General features: G+C 43.9%; 4 protein-coding genes across 7 annotated transcripts in view; 2 read left to right on the forward strand and 2 right to left on the reverse strand.

The window, feature by feature from the left end:
• Positions 1 to 691: 691 nt before the first annotated feature.
• On the reverse strand, positions 692 to 5,197 carry med1l (mediator complex subunit 1-like). Of its 2 annotated transcripts, XM_076047734.1 has the most exons (16): positions 5,058 to 5,197; positions 4,629 to 4,714; positions 3,610 to 3,685; positions 3,467 to 3,521; positions 3,240 to 3,366; positions 3,135 to 3,163; positions 2,942 to 3,013; positions 2,759 to 2,833; positions 2,416 to 2,492; positions 2,306 to 2,344; positions 2,099 to 2,207; positions 1,869 to 1,993; positions 1,654 to 1,772; positions 1,328 to 1,526; positions 830 to 1,226; positions 692 to 718 (listed from the first exon to the last, which is right to left on the reverse strand). In XM_076047734.1, the coding sequence occupies exons 2-15, from the start codon at positions 4,710 to 4,712 to the stop codon at positions 1,114 to 1,116; spliced, it is 1,299 nt and encodes a 432-aa protein (XP_075903849.1). In that variant the 5' UTR covers positions 4,713 to 4,714; positions 5,058 to 5,197; the 3' UTR covers positions 692 to 718; positions 830 to 1,113. The 2 variants fall into 2 exon arrangements, with proteins under 2 accessions (XP_075903849.1, XP_075903850.1); XM_076047735.1 differs by lacking the exons at positions 692 to 718; positions 830 to 1,226; positions 1,328 to 1,526 and having other exon boundaries at positions 1,749 to 1,772; positions 1,869 to 2,201.
• Positions 5,127 to 8,772, forward strand: ralaa (v-ral simian leukemia viral oncogene homolog Aa (ras related)). 2 transcript variants are annotated; one of them, XM_076047736.1, is made up of 5 exons: positions 5,127 to 5,274; positions 6,676 to 6,901; positions 7,274 to 7,482; positions 7,616 to 7,790; positions 7,879 to 8,772. In XM_076047736.1, exons 2-5 carry the CDS (start codon positions 6,788 to 6,790, stop codon positions 7,999 to 8,001), a joined length of 621 nt encoding a protein of 206 aa, XP_075903851.1. In that variant the 5' UTR covers positions 5,127 to 5,274; positions 6,676 to 6,787; the 3' UTR covers positions 8,002 to 8,772. The 2 variants fall into 2 exon arrangements, with proteins under 2 accessions (XP_075903851.1, XP_075903852.1); XM_076047737.1 differs by lacking the exon at positions 5,127 to 5,274 and adding an exon at positions 5,418 to 5,543.
• Positions 8,773 to 11,514: 2,742 nt separating this feature from the next.
• cdk13 (cyclin dependent kinase 13) lies at positions 11,515 to 19,336 on the forward strand. 2 transcript variants are annotated; one of them, XM_076047324.1, is made up of 15 exons: positions 11,516 to 11,675; positions 12,849 to 13,586; positions 13,683 to 14,246; positions 14,349 to 14,507; positions 14,594 to 14,733; positions 14,873 to 15,043; positions 15,130 to 15,319; positions 15,404 to 15,460; positions 15,579 to 15,680; positions 15,787 to 15,864; positions 16,108 to 16,224; positions 16,313 to 16,444; positions 16,542 to 16,738; positions 17,134 to 17,646; positions 17,778 to 19,336. In XM_076047324.1, exons 1-15 carry the CDS (start codon positions 11,668 to 11,670, stop codon positions 18,491 to 18,493), a joined length of 3,882 nt encoding a protein of 1,293 aa, XP_075903439.1. In that variant the 5' UTR covers positions 11,516 to 11,667; the 3' UTR covers positions 18,494 to 19,336. The 2 variants fall into 2 exon arrangements, with proteins under 2 accessions (XP_075903438.1, XP_075903439.1); XM_076047323.1 differs by having other exon boundaries at positions 11,515 to 13,586.
• A 439-nt stretch (positions 19,337 to 19,775) lies between these two features.
• Positions 19,776 to 23,046, reverse strand: part of rbis (ribosomal biogenesis factor) — a 123,322-nt gene continuing 120,051 nt past the window's right edge. Inside the window, exon 5 of the mRNA XM_076047721.1 lies at positions 19,776 to 19,785. The gene's annotated coding sequence lies outside the window, so the exon portion shown is untranslated. The remainder of the gene's footprint in view (positions 19,786 to 23,046) is intronic.

Here is a 23,046-nt window from a genome sequence, read left to right on the forward strand (position 1 = left end):
TTCGTCGTGCCTTAAACTTTGACCCTCTTGCTAACACAACGGCAGGTCTTACGTCTGTACACGTCAAATGCTGACAAAAAGAGAAAACGATTATTTGAAAGACGGGTCGCAACTTAATCATCTCAGTTGGCTTAAAGCAAAACATATTCACCACAGAAGATGTGGGGTTGGAGTCTTTGTATTTTAGGCAAATAACAGCTGAAATAATATTTTCATGGCATGCCGTGGTGTGGAGAGACACCAGTGGAGCAAACTGAAAAATAAACTGGCCAGATAGTGCACGTGGCATGACAACAGCTGCTTTACCACAATGTTTATTCAATTAAGGGAAGAGAAAAAAAATAAAGGTCTGCACTATTAAGTCATCAGATGGAAAATTCAGATGAGTTCTGGCGGATGACTTACTGATGACCAGTCTGGAACTGCATCCACTGGGCACAATGGGAAAAGGCTGTCGGTGGCACGCATATTTATTGCATGAAGGAGCTCAGACTTTGCTGCAGACGTTGCTTTACAAGCTGAACCAGGAACGACTCCGTCTGTCACTGACACTCTCTGGGGAAAGTTGCTGCTGGTGTCGGTCCCAGTAGCACATGGAGAAAGCAAGAGGTTGTTCTTGACCTCTTGATTGGCCTGATGGCAGGGAGGAAGTAGGGCAGGAGGGATCTTCTCCAGTCTGCGATGGAGCTCACTCAGTGTTACAGGAACAGACATGCTCCTGAGAAAGTATGAGAAAAGATGGTTCATTTTTAATAGAATGTTTTGTTTTAAATTAGGTTGAATTTTTTTTTTTTTTTTTTTTTTTTAAAGTTCACTGTTCAGGGCATACCTTTTCATTACATTAGAAACATATTCATCCAATGAGAGATCCTTTATGCCTGCACCACACAAAGTGCAGCAAATCTGATGAGAGTCACATATATTCACCAGCACTGTCAGATAAAAAACAAACAAAAAAAAACAAACAGTTTGCATGTCTTGCATCCAGTGCACAAAAATGCAGAACAAACCAGATAAACACAAGATGCTGTTGATTCAAAGAGTTGGAAGCTTTTGCATGCTGAGGCTACCAAGCTCGGTGTTATGAAAATATAATTTAATCTTGTTAATGGTCTAGGGTAATTGCTCACAGACAGCCAGGGAGTCAGCGTCCGGTCGTTGGAGCGTTACTGAAAAGCTGGTTTCAGACTCTGGAAGCACTTCGTAGTGCAGATCACAAACTGAACCTTGAAGTATATATTGATACACCATCCATTAATTAAGCAGGTTGAAGAAATGTTTCGACTTTACTGGCAACTCTACAACAACAACAAAAAAAAGATCCTACCTGCTGCAGCATGCTGAGAAGTAACACAGGTCATCAGCAGGGTGTTTATAGTGCACTGATGCCTCAGTAACTCCAACATGGCAGGAATCAGAGAAGGATGAGTGAAAGGAACGCTGTCCAGTAACATCCCTCTCTGAGCAGGCGCCTCCCAAGCAACTCCAGGGAACACATATCTGTGAGTTACACCACTGGGAAGAGTCTGTAAATACCAAAGACTTTAGTCATTTTATTTGACATTGTGTGCACAACAATTCAACTTGAAATTATGCCAAATACTTTTTGGCATTACAGTTAAAGATTTCCATGTGGGAAAAAAAAAGACACACCATTGTAAAAAAGGTATCCCGCTCATCAATCTCCTCTTGACTTTTCAGTCCTGCAGACATTTGCATTAGAAGTTTGAGCAATGGCGTCCTCTGCTGGTGAACTTCAGGTATGGTCACATCTACGTATCAAAAGCAAGAAAAATTATTTTTTTGTTTTAAGGATTAAGGTGTTTTTTTTATGCTTGTTGAAATGAATCTACGTAAACCTTCCCCACCTGTAATCTCTTGAAGCTTGGCGACAAATGGCAGCGTCACTGGCATTGCTGGTTGCAGCTTGAGAAGAAAGCAGGCCTGCAGGGTCTCACGTGGCACCTCATGCGGCAGCAGGAATACGCCACGGCTGCCACAGGTCATCACATTTAAAACTGTCACCTCTGGTACCAACAGTGTCATTCATCACAAAGAGCTGCCCGTCGAGCAGGAGGATTAAAGCGCAACATGTTACCCCTGTGAGTCCAGCCTTGCTGGCTGCAGGAGCACCGATGCTGCCTGGAGCTTGTAAATTGTGGAAGTGGAAGCAACAGTCACATGAGCTGCCTGAATGAGATCTATTCCTTAACAAAATAAAATAAAAATAGCATGTAAAACACCTTCCTTCATTTAAAAAGTAAAGGTTTTGTAGAACTGATGTCATGCGATGTGTCCAGCTCACCAGTCTGGCTGATATAAAACTGGATAGTAAGCGGCACATCTGAAAATCAAATAAAGAATTTAAAAAAAAAGAAGGAAATTGATGTTATTTCACCTCTTTGGATATTGTACCTTCCTCTCCAGCAATCAGACACCCAAACTGGCCATTGTTAATCAGATCTACTTGGTTCTGCTTGTCCTTTGGCACCCTGTAAAAATTCCATTTGAATCACAGCAACAACAATTGTTATTATTTTTTTCTGACTTGTACAGCAAAAAACATCCTAATCCGTTCTTAATTCCCTTAGCAATCATGATGAGTAACAGCCAGTTAGTTGTCTTTTGCTTAATGAGATGACTGAATCTGCATTGAAAATGACTAGAGGATGAACTCGTTTTCAAAATCAGCAATAATCTTGCACGTATTCCACAAACTAATTAAATGGCAGATGGGTTCTTTTTTTGCACTCCTTACCCAATCAAGTTTGAGATTTGCTGCAAGTCCTGCCAGAGGTATTGCAGGCAAGTGAATAATTCAAATTTCTGGTCTCTGAAATATAATGGGGGGGTGGGGGGGACAAAACAAAAATAGAACTTACTTAATGAGTTTTTTCTAAATGAAAATGAATAAATAAAAGACAATATTAAGAGTGGGTACTTGTCCCCTGGGATGTTGTACTGGGTGAATAGTTCTTCCAACTTTCTGGAGAACCCCTCAAAATGTTTTACCCTGTGTGAAAAAAGCAGCAACATTTCAACACTGAAACTCTCGACTTGATGATAAAGTGAGAAACGGTGCTGATGGTCACCAGCAGAAATGACAACATTCCTGACAACGTATGACCCCTGACCTGAGCAGCTGAAGGAAAGACTTGCTGGGCTGCAAGACAGTGAGTAGTTTAGTGATCACACACATGAAGTGGGGCTTTGATGCGAACATCACATGCTCCTCTTACAAGGGGTGAGCCTCCGTGCCGGGCAACCTTCACATCCTCTGCCTGACCACATGGAAGCAGCGCCACCTCCAGGTAGAACAGGTCAGCTGTCAGGTAGCACGTGGCCTCGGTGACGTGAAACCCCATTCTGGTTGAGGTTTGAGGTAAAGACAGAAAAAATAAGCTGCCACAGCTTTATAGAGAATATCCAAGTTTTTATTGTTCTGTAGAGAAAAACAAAACTGCACCCTTGTTGTCTGGCAATCATCTCGAGACGAGACTTCATAGTACTCATGGATGACACTGAAATATGCAAAGCTTGAGTAACTCACGTGTGAGTGAGTGAGTGAGTGTGTTTTTAAGAATAACATGGACATATTATTGTGCTTACCATTCACAACCTGCTGGAGCCTTTCCATGGATTTAACCATCAGCTCGCAGGCCTGGGGTGCAGCTCTGTTTTTCTCCTATTAGAGGAAAGAAAATTGGGAGAAGACATAAATTTCAACTGTGTTGCAATGTCATTCAAATGACGGTCCTAACAATCTATCCTCCAACACAAACGGTGGTGCCACCCTGTTGACATTTGGACCTTTTTCAAATTTTGTGATGGGTGGCAAAACTTTGAATTGCTGCAGTGACTTCAGACCTTCTGACATGGCAAAAAATCCAAAGTCCTCTTTTAATGCCATCACTGGCAGGAAACGTGATCCCCGCTGCCTTATTGCTTTTGGACGGCACTCGTTCGGCTCACCGAGTAATCAAGTTCAGGCTCACAAGACAGTCAACTGCCAAAAAGTCTCTTTTTTTAATCTGTCTCCATTACTCATCCAACTGCTCCACCCAAGCCAAATCTAAGGAAAACTAACACACCCTTTCCTTTGATAGCTTCAGCATTTAAAGTAAACACAGAAAGCAGACAACTCTGACAGATGGTGCACGACTGAACATTAGATGTCTTCAAAATAAGGTCACGCTGTAACGGTCATTTCTGCAAAAGACAGCTCTACATTGAGGCAGCCTAAAACAACAAACGGCTCAAAGAGAACCCAAGTCACCATGGATGCATGGACTACTGATTCAGCAACAAAGACTCATGTGTCTCACCCTAGATGAGCTCATTCTGTGTGTGTGTGTGTGTGTGTGTGTGTGTGTGTGTGTGTGTGTGTGTGTGTGTGTGTGTGTGTTTCGTCAAACCAGTTTCTAATTTGCAAGCACATCATCATGGAGAAGTCGATCATTGACACACCTGATGACTCGTCTTGTGAACACAAGGATTATGACAATTGCTTTCTGCAAAGGGCATTTGATACTTCTATGAAAATGAAAAAGGAAAAAAAAAAACAACAACCAAGTTGCACGAGACAGGATGTGCACAGCTGGTCAGAGTTAAAGTGAGATTAACTTTACCATGCATCTCCGGACAAGCTGAAAGGTTTCATTCCAAGTCCTCTCTGCGAATTTCTGGCGCAGGTCAGAGATGATGGAGCTCATCACTGAGCCAAAAAGAAAAAACAAAAAAACGAAACGTGGAGATGTACACTGTGAAATTAAAAGAACTCTTACGTCAGCTCAACGTATTTGTACCATTAAACCTTCTGCGAGTCGCCAAAAAAAAAAATCTTCCACGAAAGAAACGTCACGTACTGGTGGGAGTGGCCATTAATCAATTACAGAACACGTTGAATCAACGTCACCTGTTCACACATTCAATGTAATGCTTAAAAAATATTGACTTACACAGTTCACATACGCTTGCCCATATTTTGTAATCATTGTAATGTAATGGTAAATAAACAGAGGAAGTGGAGGGGGGGGGGGGACCAAAACTGTTTGCACCTTTTCCCAGGCAGGGCGGGCGTTGTCGCACACAGCCAAGCCCTCACAACGTCCAGTTCGTCTGCTGGTGCTGTTCACTGCATTCAGCCAAGTCCGTGGAGTTACTAGGAGGGCGAGCCATGAGCTAACGAGTAGCTCGCTGAGTCCGTTCATTTCGCCCACCCATTATCCAACCACACTCTTAACTTCACACCAGGGTGAACAGTACGGTCTAACGGTAGGTGATTGAACCGACAGGGCCTGATGTTTGGGTGGGCGCTGTGGGCTACTTTCTCCCCTTATCTTTTTGGAGAATCATTGAGTGGCGATTAGTGAGCTACTAGTTATCGCGTTGCTAGCTTCCTGTCTGTGCTGGCTAGCGGGGAAGCGGTCGAGCTTCGAGTGATTGAGCGATCTGTTGCTTGATATGTGATGTCGAGCATTCGCCTGGCATGTGTTACCCTGGTCCCAATCTTCATCTTGACGTTGTTTAAGTATTAATTTGAGGTTCGAGGCCGATACTATCCCTTACTTTGCCGGATAGCCACATTGCTGAACTGCTGTAACGCCGTGGAACCTGCTAGCTACATCACCTGCACCTGCCATGTCTACTGCTAATATGCTATGTTGTTGTGGACATGATCGCGCATCGTTCTGTGTGAAATTAGCTGCGTCGAAAGGTAAATAACTGTCAAATTGCGGTTGTTAATACGCCAATAGTGTCGGCTCGCCAAGGCAGCCTTAACAACGACCGTAAGCTGCTAATTGCATAGACAGTTGTTGAGCAGGGATAATGACATGTCACTAGTTACACCCAATCGTCATGCTAAGTCATTGGCGTATTAATAGCTGTAAGTACATTTTATATACGCTTCAAACTATGAACACAATAGTGGCTGCGTTTTAAGGGTACACGTCCTTGAGCTTGTAAAATTGGATTTTTCTGTACTTCAACATCATTGTGTTAGTTTTAAAAACTGATATAGAATGAGTTCTAATTCTACATGTTTTGTTAGCCTGCAGTCCGGCAAAGCCACGGCGAAATAATGTCACTTCTGCTCTCTGGGTTTTCTGTAATGGGGAAACTGACCACTAAACAGCTTTAGTGTGATACCTTTAATTTGCTCCTATAAAGTCAGTCAGTCAGAATTGTTCACTAATTATTTATTTTTATTTTTTTGCAAAGGTTATATTACACACTTACACTGTGTGTTGTGTTGTACTTTGGTTATGTGTTCTTGGATTGCACATTATTGACAAGGTGACTCTTAAATTCACATTTTCTCTTCTGTGAGATTGACTATACAAAGCTTCTCTCCTGTGGAACCTTTTCATCTACCAGCCTTTGTTTCCTGAAGCATCTGAAAGAAAGAAATGTGAAATTGCTTTTTTGCCTGAGCAGGTTATTTTCAAGTTGGCTACGTAGAAGAGGGAGCAGTGATATCATGCTTTCATAATGCCTCTGATCTAGGGCAGAGGCCATTTAACTATCCTATTATTACTATGATCTCGGTTGGAGAATAATCTGCTTCTTGTCTAATACATTTCTGTTTTTCACCTTGTTTATCTAAGACGTAACAATGTATTTACGATGAGTAATAAAATTGTAAATTAGAGACTTTCTCCCTTTGCCCCCTAGGATCAAGGTGTTGGCCTTTTCTTTTAAGTTGGACTCCTTACACTTGACCTGACACCTTGGACTCTGCCTCAGATTTCTACCTGGTTATATTCATCCTCTGCTACACAGAGCCATGGCAGCTGCTAAACCAAAAGGGCAGAACTCCCTCGCCCTCCACAAAGTTATTATGGTGGGCAGTGGAGGAGTGGGTAAATCAGCCCTAACACTCCAGTTCATGTATGATGAGGTGAGTATTTGCACTTTGTTGCACTTGGGAGGTTTTCCATTATGCCCCTGTTTGACCAAGGTAGCCCAAGTGCTACTGGTGAGTTTGGAGCCATATTAGGGTCCTGGCTCAGTCTTGGTTTTGTTAAGGTTGGGCTACAGTTAACCATCCCAAGCCAACAATGCCATGTACAGTATATAAAAGTCAGGAAACTGTAAAATGCAAAACAAGACATTTACACTGGTTCATTTAGGCGTGCCTAAAGGAGTGCTCTACAACAGCACTTTCTTTTATTACACTATAAACAGGCTGAACAAGGTATTGACCTGGAATGAATCAAAACTGACATTCCTAAAATATTACATTCCTACATATTTTTCTTTTCTCACACAGTTTGTTGAAGACTATGAGCCCACCAAAGCCGACAGCTACAGGAAGAAAGTGGTCTTGGATGGGGAGGAGGTGCAGATCGACATCCTGGATACAGCGGGACAGGAGGACTATGCAGCCATACGGGATAATTACTTCCGGAGTGGCGAGGGTTTCCTTTGTGTGTTTTCCATCACAGAACTTGAATCTTTCGCAGCAACGGTAGATTTCAGGTATTTCAACGCCCCCGCCCCCCAAGTCAGTTCACGCATCCACAATCTGTGCATTTCTGTGTCCCTGCTTGGTTATGCTTGTTTATGCTTGCATGAATAAACAATAGTGCAATGATGCTTTCCTTCAATGCAGAGAGCAGATTTTGAGAGTGAAAGAGGATGAAAACGTGCCCTTTCTCCTGGTTGGTAACAAGTCGGACCTGGATGATCGACGGCAGGTTACCGCAGACGAAGCAAAGGCTCGTGCTGAACAGTGGGGCGTGTGCTATGTGGAGACATCTGCCAAAACCCGTGCCAACGTGGACAAGGTTTGTCCAACTTGGTACAGATGCACTGTTTTTTTTTGTTGTGCGCAGAGATTCGGAATCATCAAGTTTTCTCTTCTATTGTTGGCAGGTGTTCTTCGACCTGATGAGAGAGATACGGGCGAGAAAAATGGAAGACAGCAAAGAGAAGAATGGGAAGAAGAAGAGCAAAAGTTTGGCCAAGAGAATTAGAGAGCGATGCTGTATTTTATAGTGGTAAGAGTTGGGATGGCGACGGCTACTGTACATATACATTTCTCAGACTTTTTGCATTAATTTTGTGCCCATACCTGACCATGACTTTGTGTTCCTGGCCAACAGGACATCTGACAGTGTGTCAGGGAGTAGTGAGATGGCACCACAATGCCATTTATAACTCTAACTTTTAATGTGCAGACACTCCAAAATAGTTTATGTATTTCTCTCTATCGCAATCTTACAAAATTACAGAGTGTAATAAATAATGTGATTTTTTTTAAAAATTTCTTTTAATGTAATTTACATTAGGACTAAAGCTTGACAAAGATCCCTGAAATGTTCTAAAAATCTTTTCATTGACGTGTTTGGTGTGTAGTATACACTTACATGACATTTCGGAAGGAAAAATGAAAGAGAGAAAAAAAACAATATGAAGGGGTCAGCTAAGTCTGGAATAAAATGGTGGAACTGAACCTTGGGTTGAAAATGCTAGTTAAACTTTGCAGCGACCCAGCGTTTCAGTCGTGCCACCAAGAAAATATACAATGCACTGCTGAGTTGATGAAGCATTTCAATTATTGTCTTGTTTTAATCACTGAAACCTGATGCCAGTCATTTCAGTCTGTCAGTCAAATACTACTTGATATGGATGTTAACACTAAGTCAGACTCTATTGTCATATCAGTAGTTTAAGATAGCTGCGCAGATGCCACTATTTATTTTCCCCCCATTGCGTCTCCACCGAAATGCACAAAAGCTGTCGATCTTCACCCTCAGAGCTTTTCTTTTCTTTTTTCTTTTTTTTTTTAACAAATTACATTTCATCTTGTACCTCACTCAAATGATTTCAATTGCCTTCTTTGTGACAAAAGGAATCCCTGGTGCTCTGATAAAAGGTGATTCCATGAGGTCCTTGACGACGTCCTAAAGTTTTAAAAATAATTATTTCCAATTATGATTTTTCACTCTCCTCCTTTAGCTCTTCATCTTAAACTTTTATTCAACAACTTTATATAGTCCCTTATTTTTTTAATTGTTTCTTTTTGAGTTCTAATAATGGGGATCTGAGGAGGAAAGAAAGATAGTAAGCTATGAAATAAAGTGTGGGCTTTGTATAAATAAGTGGCACCTGTCCAAGACGATCGCTCGAGTCACCAAAGAAAACTGCTCGCTAGTATGATCAAGTGCCCACATGAGAGCCCAAGTGAGACCTACTCTAGTTTAGAAGAAGCACTACTGCGGGCACAGTTTAGGTTAGAATTCTAAACTGATCAGAGTGGGGGAAGTTGTCAAGATTGCAGAGGGTTGAGGAAGTCATGTACAGTACATCACTGTTGCCTCTGTCCATTGTGAATGTGAAACAAATTGCTCCAAACCCACCTGTCTGCCTGCAACTGCAGGCCACCAATGATGTGCAAGCTCATTGCTGTTCTGCTTTGTTTACCTTCCTGTAATGCTACTGTATAAAAAAAAGTCCAGCTATAGTAATGTCCCAGTGAAATCCTAATGTTGATCTTCTTGAAGTCTCAGAAAACAACAAACAGATATTTATTTGAGTCATTTTCTGGACCTGAACACACTGTGCAGTCTCCTCTCAACTTTTTTATTTGGTGTTATTTTATTTTATGATGACCAAGGCACAACTCCTTTTTTTCTGCTGTTAAGATTGGACAGCCATTCAGTTTTGTTGCCAGTTTAATATCTGATCAGACTGAATTCAGAAGCGTCGAAAGGGATTTCTCAGCCCACAACAATGACCTTCATTGGAGTCTATGCAAAACTTAACTGTTGTGTAATTGCAAAGAGGGAGAGCATATGACACTTTGAAACTATTCAGAAATCCTCGGTGTCTGTCAGTTCAGAAACACCGGGCGTTGCATGAAGATTGTGAATAGTCCTTGTATTTAAATGAGTCCAAGTTAACCCTGTTCATTCCGAGAGTTGACACATGATCCCAATTGTTAAGGAAACAAAAGCACACAGTGGAGGGAATTTAAAATAGCAGTGTGGGATGATGTATGTGGATTGAATTTAGAATGTTAAAAGCCATGGCAAGTACTTTGGGTTATTTGTTTTAAGGGCTAACCTTTTAATTTTATTGCATCGAGAGAACCTCTATTATTCATGCAGCTCGGGGTTTATGACTTCCCCCTTGTGGTAGCGAGAGAGATTACTGCTGCTGACACGTTTTGAAAAGCTGCACGCTTCTGCTCCGGCAAAACCAATCTAAACCACTACATGTGACTGTATTTAAAAAACATTTTTGCTTTTCCCAGTTGAAGAGGTCTCGCGTAACTCTGGTGGTAAATATTAAGCTTAATCGGCAGCAGGTATGCTCCTGAGGCAAAAGGAAAACCCACACAGAAATTCTGTGTTCTAAGATGAAACTAAAGTCTTTGACGGCATACCTCCCTCTGCCTATAGCCGCAGCATTAACTCCTGTTTGTTTATCATGATCAAGAACTGCATAAGCTACTCTACTCAAATTGAACACCATAGTGCTTGCTTATTTTAACATTTGTTTTTGTTTTTTTCCTCCTGTAAGTATATTTATAATTATTTATATATTTTATTTGTCTTAAAGAATTACAGAATAGACCTTTTCCATTGCTGCCATATTGAGGGGTGAGTGAGTGAGTGGGTACAGGAACACACTTTTAAAAAAATATTTTTACGATTAAGCTCCACTTAATGTGGCAGTGACTCTTCAGTAAGACAACTCAATCTTTGATTGGTTCAATGGAGGGGGGGGGGGGGGGTGGAAGCCTGTCAGCCCATCTTTCTCTATCATGGCAGCTGTGAAAAGGGTCAACATCATTGACTAAACCCAAGCCTAAATATTATCAGCAGGATTGAAGGAGTGACACTGGCACCGACTGTCTTTCTGGGTACTTAAATTTGCTTTGTTTTGCCTTTTTATATAAATACCCTATAAATAAAAAATAGATATCTACGTCTCTGATTGAATGGTTGTATGTATGCCATTGATGATATGTTTCCTTCATGTTTAATTATTTTGAACATAACCACTAATGTAGCCTATCTGTAAACTGCAAAGAGGTGAAACATGACATTTCAATTCATTATTTGTGAGTTCTTTGGAAATGGCAAATAAAGTGGATATTAATAAGAATGCTTTTTCATTGTGTTCGGGTGTTCTTACAGCATATACACAATAAAGTTTGCCAGCTTTTTCAAATTTGACCCCACAAAAATCACACCATAGCTTTAATCCAGTTATTCAGGAGATGGTATGTATTGGAGAGAGAGAGAGAAAAAAAATAGGCTTCTCGTTACAACTGTTTTTCAAATAAAGTACCTTTAGATAAGTTGATACATTAACGTAAACCCTGAAAGTTAAAGTATAAAATAATTGAATCGACGTCTAAGCAAAAATACTCGTGACTGTAGATTTGTCATTGATAGATTTTTTTTTTATTATTTTTTTTTAGTTCTGCAAAATTTTAAAGGCAGGGGTTTCCCAATGGCAGTGACGTAGCCACACGTCTGGATTACGCACAGGCATGTCATTGGTCAACGCCGAAGCACAAGGCCTGTAGTTTGTAAGCCGTTTTGGGCCCAGGCGAGTAGCCACAGTACGAACAAAGTTAGAATATTTTGAAATAAATTCGAAGATTCTTTGAGCCATTTTACGTGGAGAGGTGTGTACTGCTTACGGACCATGAGAGGGTAAGATGGACAAACATCCTGGCTGAATAAGTTGAGGACGCAGAGGCGTTTTGCGTGACATTTTTCTTATTGTATGTTCACTGAGTTCCATTGAACTTAACGCAAGGAGAAAAGAATGCTAGCTAGCTAAAGAGCTAGAGCTTAGCTCGCCAACCAGCAGCGGCTATCCGACTACCTGGCGTGCTATCCATTTCCTTGTTGCACGGTGGACTGTGATGGAAGGGAGCAAGATGTTTGCAACCGGGTGGTGGAGATTTCTATTCACATTCTAACACTTTCTGGTGAATGGGTGCCCATAATCTTTGGAAGTACTGCTGCCCAGAAGAACTGGATGTGCATTTAGCGCTGCGTCGGGCCTAGACCCGGACCATGAAATCGAATGCGACTGTCTAGCTGGACACCGTTAGCCACGCTACCGTTCACTGCCGAAACTGATGTAAGTCCCGAAGACTCTTGCTCTAACCAAGTCATAGCGGGGGTTCGATGTAACAGAATCTTCTAGTACATGGTGTCCATGAGCTGCGGTTGCGTATTTTTGGGTAACAAAGTGAACCAACAATTGCAATGCCTGTAATGTGCTTGTGATTTAGCCAGCTAAGTAGCTAGCCGGTTGTGTGATTGTTGCGAATGTGCTGTTCCTCTCGCTAACTAGCCTGTCACAGAGACTGCCCAATGTTTTGTCCCACGGCACACCAGGGGGCAGAGTCTAAGTACACTAGAATATAGGACAGGATAATTATTCTCTTCGTCTAACCACAGCATTTATATTGAGTAAATGCCGAACTCAGAGGTGCTTCGCGAAGGTCGGGGAAGGAGCCCCTCTGCACAGAAAAATGCTAACAGGCAAGACAGGCGCAGCAAAGCAGGGAGCGGTGGTGCTCAGCGAGAGAGGCAGCGTGACAAGAGGCGCTCGTCGGTTTCTAGTAGAAGAAGACGCAGACAGGCCAAGGAGAAAAGCCTCTGGCAAACTTGCACGACTGGGGACCCTGACGGCAATCGGAAAAACACTTTTGAAAGCGAGGCTGAACTTCGGACACTGGTAGAGTATGATGACGTTAGCTCCCAGTCGGAGCGCTTCTCTGGAAGCCCCTCTCCCAAGTTGGACAGGTTGTCGGTAGACCAACTCAGCGATGCTGACTTTGGTGACTATAATGGGCCGACGTCCCCTGACAGGAGTCGCGTGAGGGAGCGGGAGGCAGCGTATGTCAGCAAAGACGAGAAATCGAGAGGGCCATCTGACAGGAACAAGCAGGTGAAGGAGCCCGCAAGGAAGAAGGAGCGCCAGAGCCGCGAGAGAGACGCCACCAAAGCCAGGAGTGGTGGGAGCCTGAGTGGCTCCAAGAATCACAGAGAGCCATCCAGGAGCAGTGACAGGAATGGGAAACGCACGTCCTCTTCTCAGGCTTCGCAGTCTGCAGACAAAAGGGATTCAAAGCAACACCGAAGTAAAACAAGATCTGAGAAAGAGCCCCCGTCTGCATACAGAGATGCTCCGCAGTCTTACAGAGATGACCGTGAGGACTTCAGGGCGTATAGGAGAAGCCCTGGATTTAAAGCTGAAAGTCCCTATGGGACGTCGTATTCATACAACTACCAGTCTCCTGGTGGATACAACCAGCTGGCATCTAGAAGGAGTCCGACTTATGGGAGCAAAAGACTCTCACCGGCTCCGGCTTTTTATAGTCGGGACACTGAAGTGTACGGGGCTTACGGTGCGCCGAAGTCACCTTCCTCCTACTCCAGCAACAAAAGAAAGCGATCCTCTGCAAGCCCAGCCAACTGGCGCAGGTCTCCAAGTTACGGCCGGCACAGCCCGTACGAACAAGGAGAGTTTGGTGCAAGTCCTTATGGAAACCGAAGGAGATCACGAAGTCCATACAGAAAGTCCCTGAGCCCGAGCCCAGATGTCAGGTGAGTCAGCGCAAGTTTTAAAATGACAATGTTTGGAGAAAAGAAACAATTTATGCACTGTTGGAAAAGAAAACTGAATTGCAACTCTTTTTCCAGGCGGCCGGCTCGGTCACGCAGCAGGAGTCCGTATTCATCGTCCAGGCATTCGCGTTCTCGCAGCCGCCACCGACACTCTCGGTCCCGCAGTCGCCCGTCAAGCCTCTCACCAAGCACACTCACCTTCAAAAGCAGTCTCGCCGCTGAACTCAGCAAGCAGAAAAAGGTCAAAGCCGCAGAAGCTGCAGCAAAGGCTAAGAACTCTAGTAACACGTCTACTCCAACCAAGGGTTCCTTATCAGCACACCAGCCCAGCCCGAAGACCAATCACTCTTCCCGAAAAGGGCGCCCTCCTTCTCCACCACCACCAGAGAAAGGCCCTCGAACTCCTCCACCCAGCCAACCTCAGTCCCCCTTGGAGAAGAAGAGGACTGCTGACCTTCAGACTGGCAGGGACAGGGATGGAAAAGGTAAAGATGACTCTATACCCAGGGATAAAAAGAAGGTGCTGGTACCAGGACAGAGCAAAGAGAGGGAACGACATGTTGGCCCACAGAACTCAACCCTGCCGTCACTGCCATTGCCCCAAATAGTCGCTGCTGAGCACACAGATAAAGGAGAAAGGTATGACGTGTTCACTTGTGCCTCCCTAGATTGATCATGTGCATTTGCATCCTTGACTTTCAGTGCAAGTGTTGATCAGTATTTCTGCATTATTTTTTTCAGTTTAAAGGAGGCCTCACTCTCAGGAAAGAAAAAGGTTGAGCGAAAGGCCCGACCGCTCTTGGCTGACCTGCCTCTGCCCCCTGAACTGTCTGGCAGCTCGTCTTCCCCTCACAGCCCACCAGATGACAAAAAGTCTCAACCGCTTCGTCGCAGGCCCAAGTACGCTGCCGTGTAATTTTGTGCCAAACTGTAATGCCTGGCTCTCGTGCCGTACGTTCATTGATCTCCAACTCTCACATTTCCAGACTTTGTGGCCCAAGATATGGAGAAATTAAAGAAACTGAGATAGACTGGGGCAAGCGCTGCGTGGACAAGTTTGAAATCATTGGAATCACGGGGGAAGGCACCTACGGTCAGGTGTACAAGGCGAAAGACAAAGACACCGGTGAGTGTTGAGAAAGGTCCTCATCAACAATTTAACATGAGCTCAGTGTTCTCACTATTCTGGCTGTCACTGTCTTATTTTGTTCATGCTATTATGTTTGGGGTCTGTGTTTGCTTGACATTCTTCCTCTGTGCTAAAGCTGAGATGGTGGCTTTGAAGAAGGTTCGTCTGGACAATGAGAAGGAGGGCTTCCCAATCACAGCCATAAGGGAAATCAAAATTTTACGACAGCTCAACCATAAGAGCATCATCAACATGAAAGAGATTGTCACGGACAAGGAGGATGCTCTGGACTTCAAGAATGACAAAGGTACGTCAGGTTTTTTCCTCACTGCTCGGGATACTGCAACATGACACAGGCCTCCTTTTGACTGAACTGTCGTCTGCTCGCCATAGGTGCGTTCTATCTGGTTTTTGAATATATGGACCACGATCTGATGGGATTGCTCGAGTCTGGCCTGGTCCACTTCAACGAGAACCACATCAAGTCTTTCATGAGGCAGCTGTTGGAGGGCCTTGATTACTGCCACAAGAAGAATTTCCTGCACAGAGACATCAAATGCTCCAATATTCTGCTCAATAACAAGTAAGTCCTCAGCATTGTTGAGTTTGTATTTTTGCCTTATCAAAATCACCTTCATGTTCTTACTTGCTTTTCATCTCTTATCAGGGGCCAAATAAAGCTAGCAGACTTTGGTCTCGCTCGGCTGTATAACTCTGAAGAGAGGTGAGTCTTTCACGTTCCTCCTTCATATACACCACACCTGTAAATTCAAAGTTATTTTTAGCCTCCATTTGTTACTGTTGTTAACCGATTTAAACACCCTTTTTATTTTGGCCTCCAGTCGTCCATACACCAATAAAGTGATCACACTATGGTACCGTCCACCGGAGTTGCTTCTCGGAGAAGAGAGATACACACCGGCCATCGATGTCTGGAGCTGCGGGTCAGAACAAAATGAACTTTTTTTAAGTTGGCCTGCTGTGCTAATCCATCACTGTCCGTGTGAAATCAAAACCTCTTATTTTCTTTGTTGTATTGTCCAATCACAGATGCATTCTTGGAGAACTGTTCACAAAGAGACCAATTTTTCAGGCTAATCAGGAACTCGCCCAGTTAGAGCTTATCAGGTAGAGTTAAACAAAATCTGTTGTGTTTTTTATTATTATTCAGGTTAACCAAAATTGTGGATGTCTTCGGGTTCAATATCATATGTATATCATATCATAATGTTTGAGACAGCTAATAATGTATTCTCAATGTAAAGAGCGGCTCCCCCCACCCCCCCGACTCCCCCAAAAAAGAATGGACTAAAATATCTTTTAAGTCTTACCAGTGCTTAATGTTGAATCTAATTAATTTCTGTCCTCTAGCCGAATATGTGGCAGCCCTTGTCCTGCTGTCTGGCCGGATGTAATAAAGCTTCCCTTCTTCAACACAATGAAACCAAAGAAGCAGTACAGGAGACGGCTGCGAGAAGAGTTTGCTTTGTAAGTCTTGGCATATTTTATGGATATAACTATATAAGAATTGATATCCAGCCCTGCATTATGTTTAATCTGTCTTGTTTATGTGCAGCATCCCTCTGTCTGCCCTGGACCTGTTTGATCACATGTTGAACTTGGACCCCAGCAAGCGCTGTACAGCTGAACAGGCCTTGGGCAGTGAATTCCTCAAGGACGTGGATCCAGACAAGATGCCCCCACCAGAGTATGTTTTCTGTCAGGTTGCACCAGTTGGATTCTCGTCAGGATCGCGCCGTCCTTGTTGTTTTTTTCTCACCATGGTTCTTTGTTTGTCCCTCCAGCCTTCCGCTGTGGCAGGACTGTCACGAGCTGTGGAGTAAGAAGCGTCGCCGTCAAAAGCAGATACCAGAGGAGCAGGCGGCCCCAAAGGCGCCACGCAAAGAGCTCGGCCTGGATGACAGCCGCAGCAACACTCCCCAAGGCTTCCCGGCTCCTGGTGGAGTTAAAGCTCAGAGTGCGGTTGCGTCTGCACTGCTGGGTCAGTAAAGCTTATTTGTGCAGTTACAAACTGTAGTTACAAACTATGAATACCACATTTTTTTTGCATTTTTGACTTAAATGCAACAAGTCTCAGGAATGAGGACAAACTGGTAACCTTGAGTGAGGCTTCCAAAAATATGTGCAAATAGTCAAGTTGGACTTTGACTGAGCAAACCAACAAACTCGTGAACCTGCACATGTCAACCATCCATTATCAAGACTTGTCCAATTTCATTTGATGTAATCCAATCTATCTATTTAGATGTTCATCTTTTTTTTTTTTATTATTATTTTTTTACGTAATCTCACTTGAAGCTTCTTTAGCAAATTGTTACATTAACTTATATTACACTTAATGTGGCAAGCCCTCATCATTATTCTGTCTTCTTACAGACACAAAGGGTCCAAACTCTCAGTTAACTCAGGAGCAGCTGGCAGTCCTCCTGAACTTCCTCGGCCAGCCCACGACTGCAGTCAACACAGCCCAGTTTGTCCAGTCCATGAGCACAAAGGTCAACCAGGACACGTTACAGCAGCTCTCCAAGTCTCTTCCTCCATCAGATCCAGCTGAGCCCCAGCCCCCTCCTCCTCAGCCTACACCCGCCAAGCCTCCTCCACCGCCGTCCTCCGCAGGAGTGCCCCGCACACCCCCGATGCCCAAACCTCCCTCACCCCCACCCACATCTGCGCCATCGGCCATCCCAGACGGAGAGGCTGCAGCTGCCACGCAGACAGCCATGACTATGCTTCTGGCTCAGCTTCTCCAGGCCCAGCAGGGCCAGAGGCAGGAACTCTGTGACAGTGGAGAGGGAGCCGAGAGTGCGAACCCTGCAGTAGTAGCTCCAGCTGCGCACCCCCTACCTCCAGAGGTTAAACAGCCTCCAGAGCCCAGCCCGGTATCTCCAGGTAACTTTTAATCTTTTAATCTGGCCAGTAGATTCTGTCTGGTAAGATGAACCTTTACCTGACATATCAGATTGAAGAGCATACAGCATGGATTGATTGATTGATTGATTTTTTTTAATAATGTCTCTCAGCGTCGGAACTAGGGAACGTGTCGATTCTTCCGCGAGACCAGAGACCACCTGAACCTCCAGAGCCGCCTCCACACGCTGACCTGGACTACCGCCAGCCTCCACCTGAGCCCAAGACTGGACATGCGCCCCCCATTGCGTCTGCGAGCGGAGGGGACGGCGGGAGACCGCCGGAGCCAGATTACCCACCGCTCCCCACTGCAGAAGGGCCCGGGTACGGGAGTGACTACGCCCATCCACCGCCTCCGCCCTTCACGGCAGCAGGTTTCAGGGACGGCTACATGGGTCACATGTTGAGCGGAGGCCTGCCACCTCACGCTCTGAGAGAAGTCTTCAGCGGACCAGGTCAAACTGCCGGCGGCTCTTCAGCTGCAAATGTTCTGGCGCCGCTCCACCAAGAGCCCTTTCCACAGGGCGCTGGGGCGGCGGCGGCGGCAGCAGCAGCAGCCAGCAGCATGTTGTTCTCTGGGGACATAGACCACCGGTTTAAATACAATCACAGCCCTTTACCTGTGGAGGGACCACCGAACCCCAGCGCCATCCACATGTACAACCACACTTTGGTCCATAAGGATGGCGTACCCCCTCTCCCACCCATCCCAGCACCAGGACCACCCTGGGGATCCCCTTCCCAAATGGGCGCCCCACCTTTGCCCCTCGGTTTTGTCCCACACGTCAACTCGACTGCAGCAATCAGAGGACGAGGCCTGCCTTTCTGAACCGCGAGAATCAATAAAACGTATAAGACAATGGAAAAGGGGCACGAGAACTCTTTATTTGAGCCCGATGCCCCTCAGGCCAGATCAGATGGATCTGGAGATGCACATTAAGTTAGTTATAAATTAAATCTGTGTAAGGCATTGTAATCCTTGTAATTCTGGAATGTCAAACATATTGCAGGACAGCTGAACAACAACGGCAGAGCTTTTATTGCTCATACCATTTTCATATTTTTTTGTAATCTATTTTGCTGTCTTTTAAATTAAACTTTTACCTTTTTTGAGTGTACATTGATCAGGCTTGGTGAAAATTTTAAAACCTCTACCTTTGCCTTTCTGCAATTGCCCAAAGGCAAACTAGTATTAATGTTTTTGCACTACTGATTTAAAGTAGGCGTAAACTGTTTTAGCTATGAAAGGAAATGGATGAAGTGCTTTATTCTGCACAGCTAGTAACATGACCAGCATTGTAGTGTCCTCTTTTTTTAAATGGCCACAATTATGTTGAAACAGTGATAGCTCAGTTAAATGGGTTGATAAATTAGGTATCAGCACAGCGAGCTACCTGGATAAAAGGACTGTTAGTACCAGAGAGACTGGTAGCCCTTGGACGACTGCTGCTACTATGTTTAGACCACATGCAAAAAGGCTGTTTTCCACCTTTGATTCCACTTGCCTTTTTGTCTGTATGTGTTGTAAAAATCATGAGCAAAACAAAAAAACAAAACAAAACACCTAAGCAGAGTTCAAAAAAAAAAAAAAGAAAATGATTTTTTTTGTATTCAAATGATTGTCCTCTTACCTTTTATTAAAGAAATGCCAACACACGGGAGTCTGCCTAATTACTTCACGGAACCTTTTTGAAATGACTGGAATCACCAGCTATAGATGGGACGAAGCCAGTTGCACCACAGAGTTATGTAATAAACTGGTCACTCGTGGTGCTTAATGCTCCTGATACCTTTCATACATACATACATGCATACATACATCATTTATATTATTGCAGCTGTTGGTTTTCAGCCAGACAGAGGAGAATCAGGGGGCTCGATTGAGATAGGTACGAGCAGGAGAAGCTTAAATTTCTTTTTATTAAATTATTATCATTATCATCATCATTTCTCATCCTGCTGGAATATACTCCTGTTGGTTGGTGTTTGGTGAGATCCTTCCCCATATCTCTGTGGGTGCACCTCTACAGGAGGTGGCTGAAAATCATCATGTGTAAAAGCCCCAAGCTGAATTAAGTAAAAATACATAATCGCATACCAGAACCTCCTGTCGCCAACCTCCCTGACTAACATTGCGTTGACAGTCAACGCTAACCTTCTATTCAAATTGTCTTGCAGTCCACTATTTTGCCAGCAGATGTCGCCAAATCAATGCTAAATGTGTGAAGTCAATTTCAACAGAACCGATCGAGTGGTTCCGTACTGGTTCCCCTTCCTACTTTGGCAACTTTGGCAAACTGACGGGTTTTTTTTTTAAGCTCAACGAGCTTCAGCTCTCATTTGTTCCAATTTTGTTTTCTCTAACAAGGATGATTGCCAGCAGCTGAGGACAACGTCACAGGTGCACCCAGTGCTCCTGATTAGTGTGGAAAGCTGGATTCTGGGTCTCACAAACACTCAGGTTACCTCATCAGTGGTGGGATCATGGGCACCAGCCAGTCAAAGTACAAGATCAGCTGGAGGTGTGTGGCCCTTCAGAGGCCCTCCATGCAAAAATGCGGTCTTTTTCTCATACAATGCCAAAGTGACACTGATTAGAAGGGGCATCACACCCACGCACCCAATCAACCACCTGACAACTCCCTGGTGAGCACCCAGGACACCCTAGCAACCGGCCACATTGGTCTAGCAGCCCCTTGAGTCAGATCATTTCCACTCTTCCAGAGGCTGTCCACTTGTGAAAAAAACAAACAACAGAAGTGGATTAATCTTGTCATGACTGTACACAGAGAGGCAAAATAAACCACTGAGACGAAAATTGGCAGCAAGGGAAAGAAAGAAAAAATCCCAATGAGATATAATTAGACACAGCACGGCACCTTTCCCCCCCTGAGTCAGTCAAGTCCTGAAAGTTGTTTTCATGCTTTCACTGAACAAAGCTCAAGGCTAGAGCTACTGTGTACGGAGCCTCTTCTTAAAAAAGTGAATGGTCACTGTGGCATGCAAATAAGTGAAAATTAAGTGAAAATACCTGCACTTTCACGAGGAAGCACAGAGCGGTGCTGAAAGATTGGAGAGGAGCCAGTGAGACACACTCAGGCCCTCACATTTCATCCCGTTTGAAAAGGTGAGATTAATAGCATAAGAATGGACATGTGCACATAATGACAAGAGCAGTTGACATAATATAATATTATTTTTATGTGAAATGGATAAGGGGAACAGTGGGTGAACAACTTTTTTTTAATCATTATTATTAGCTGCTGCCCTTTATTAAAATTGCAGTTCAGCTAATTCAGGATTTTATGCTTCACAAACACGTTGCATGTAGTGAATAATCAGAGGTACGCACGGCCTCAAGATGGTTTTCTCTCGTTCCAAGGCTGCCTGAGAACAGAGATGAGGTGCATTCCGCCCTAACTAGTGACAATGCAGTAGGTGGGGATTTAATTAGGAGTTAAGCATGATTTATTGGAGAATTAATGCGCTGACTTTGAATTAACCTCTCAGATTCTGCTGCAAGTGAACCACAGAGTATCCCAGAGTGCATCAGCGGGCCCACTGATGCCATGGCCCCTTGAAGAGGCCAGTCGACTGAGCGGATGGTGCTTTAATGGCCATCGGTTGGACTTTGTTTTCTATTTGTGTGAGCTTTTCGGGGAGGAGACAACCAAAGATTTTGGTTAATACCTTGTCGAGAGTGTTAATGATTTTATATCCAGGTGTCTTCCTGCCGCAGCTGTTTTCAGTGTGGTTTCATTACAATACCAAATCTGAAAATAACTGTGCAGTCTTGCAAATGAATGCGCAGAAAAACTTCCATAATTAGCCTGGCAGCTTCTAGTGCTGACCATTAGCGTCACTATACATTACTGAGTTTTAATCTCTCCTAATGAGCAGTTTAACCTAATAATCACAACGTGAGCAAAGTGCAGCCTTTGGAACTGGTCAGTCAAGGGGAAATGTTAAAGGGCAGCTGTTCCACCCTGCTGTCGGCGGTGACACGGTGCTCAGAGGTCCTACTGCAATGACCTGCGGACACATTCCACTGAGAACATGTGTCATGGATCACACTGCTGTGGTCAGTGTGCATGTCCAGAACCAGAAATGGACGTTTCACCCACCAGGCTTATGTCACTAGTCGGGCAGAGGTACCAGGTTGCTCTGGGCACAGTTTTGTGACGTCACAAAGGACTGATTTTCAAAGCATTGTGTTTTTAGTGCGCACTTTTTGACACGGAGAGAAAGCCAGAAGTAAAAAAATAAAAAAATAATAAATAAAAATCTGATGGCAAACACCTTGCTCTTTCCAAAAATAGTTGTCACGTTGTTTGTGGGAGGTGTTAATTAGCCAAAGTTGTCTACAATTTAGAGTCAAGGCTTCCAACATCTCCCATTAATGAATGAAAATTAGAGTTGACACAAGCAGTTGACACTTTGCCTAATGCTTTGACCAGTGCAGCTGTCTTGCTTTTCATTATACTGATGTTGTTGAAGTTGTTTAAAAAAAAAAAAAAAAATGTGTATGTGTGTATATATATATATATATATACACATATTTATCTATATCTATATCTATCTTTATATATGTATATATATAGATAGATATAGAAATGTACAGGATATACACACACATAATGTATACTGTACAGTATATATACAGGTATATACTGTGTATTGTAAGCAAAACTGTTATATGTTTAAGGTTGAAAGCTTGATGATCTGTGACGAAGGGGCAAAACCCTCTCTCTTCATCTCCGTGTGAAGTCATCTTCCAACACGCTGTGGCTGTCCAAGCCATAAGGAAAACAATCCGCAGAGCCGTAAAAAATGCGCAAATTGTGCACACGGGGGGGAAGGGACTCCACTGAATCTCCCTGCAAATGTGCAGTGGAAAATCTGGAAATCGAGCATGAAATGTGAGGGTTGCAACGTGGAGAATTATTGTGACTCGAATTGAAATGGTGAGTCCACGGGGGAGGAAATCCACTGTGACGTGCGTAAAGGTCGATAAGTCAATAGGACATCTTATTTATGATTCATCGGCCGTGGACTTGCGCCGTGTTCAGACGCTGCGAGCGGCTGTGTTCATCAGCACTGTGCAACCTTGACGCCGCCCGTGTCTGTGAGCACCACTGGCTCCTTTCAAACTGGGTCCAGTTCCCTTTTTTGATTGTCATTGTTTTGAGGCGGATGTGCCGCAGATGATCTGTTGATGTCTTTCACAGCAATCATAGAGCAAGGGTAATATTTCTTTCTTTCTCTCTTTTTTCCTTTCTTTCTTTCTTTCTTTCTTTCTTTAAAGCAGTCTCTTTTTCAACTCTTGGTTCGAGAGGGCGTCTTTCAAATTGCTCGCATTGCAACAATCATTTGCTGTGTCTA

The sequence above is a fragment of the Nelusetta ayraudi genome, unplaced genomic scaffold (genome assembly GCF_046127955.1).
Source record: "Nelusetta ayraudi isolate G7.1 ecotype Tasmania unplaced genomic scaffold, CSIRO-AGI_Nayr_v1 ptg000094l, whole genome shotgun sequence".
In the NCBI taxonomy this organism is placed as follows: Eukaryota; Metazoa; Chordata; class Actinopteri; order Tetraodontiformes; family Monacanthidae; genus Nelusetta; species Nelusetta ayraudi.

Coding starts and splice junctions, on each gene's coding strand:
- ralaa (XM_076047736.1), top strand. CDS start 6,788: ATGGCAGCTGCTAAACCAAAAGGGCAGAACTCCCTCGCCCTCCACAAA. Junction 6,902..7,273: donor TCCAGTTCATGTATGATGAG/GTGAGTATTTGC, acceptor TTTCTCACACAG/TTTGTTGAAGACTATGAGCC. Junction 7,483..7,615: donor GCAGCAACGGTAGATTTCAG/GTATTTCAACGC, acceptor CCTTCAATGCAG/AGAGCAGATTTTGAGAGTGA.
- med1l (XM_076047734.1), bottom strand. CDS start 4,712: ATGAGCTCCATCATCTCTGACCTGCGCCAGAAATTCGCAGAGAGGACT. Junction 3,686..4,628: donor AGCTTGTCCGGAGATGCATG/GTAAAGTTAATC, acceptor TTCCTCTAATAG/GAGAAAAACAGAGCTGCACC. Junction 1,527..1,653: donor GGGATACCTTTTTTACAATG/GTGTGTCTTTTT, acceptor TGGTATTTACAG/ACTCTTCCCAGTGGTGTAAC.
- cdk13 (XM_076047323.1), top strand. CDS start 12,451: ATGCCGAACTCAGAGGTGCTTCGCGAAGGTCGGGGAAGGAGCCCCTCT. Junction 15,320..15,403: donor AATATTCTGCTCAATAACAA/GTAAGTCCTCAG, acceptor ATCTCTTATCAG/GGGCCAAATAAAGCTAGCAG. Junction 17,647..17,777: donor GCCCAGCCCGGTATCTCCAG/GTAACTTTTAAT, acceptor AATGTCTCTCAG/CGTCGGAACTAGGGAACGTG.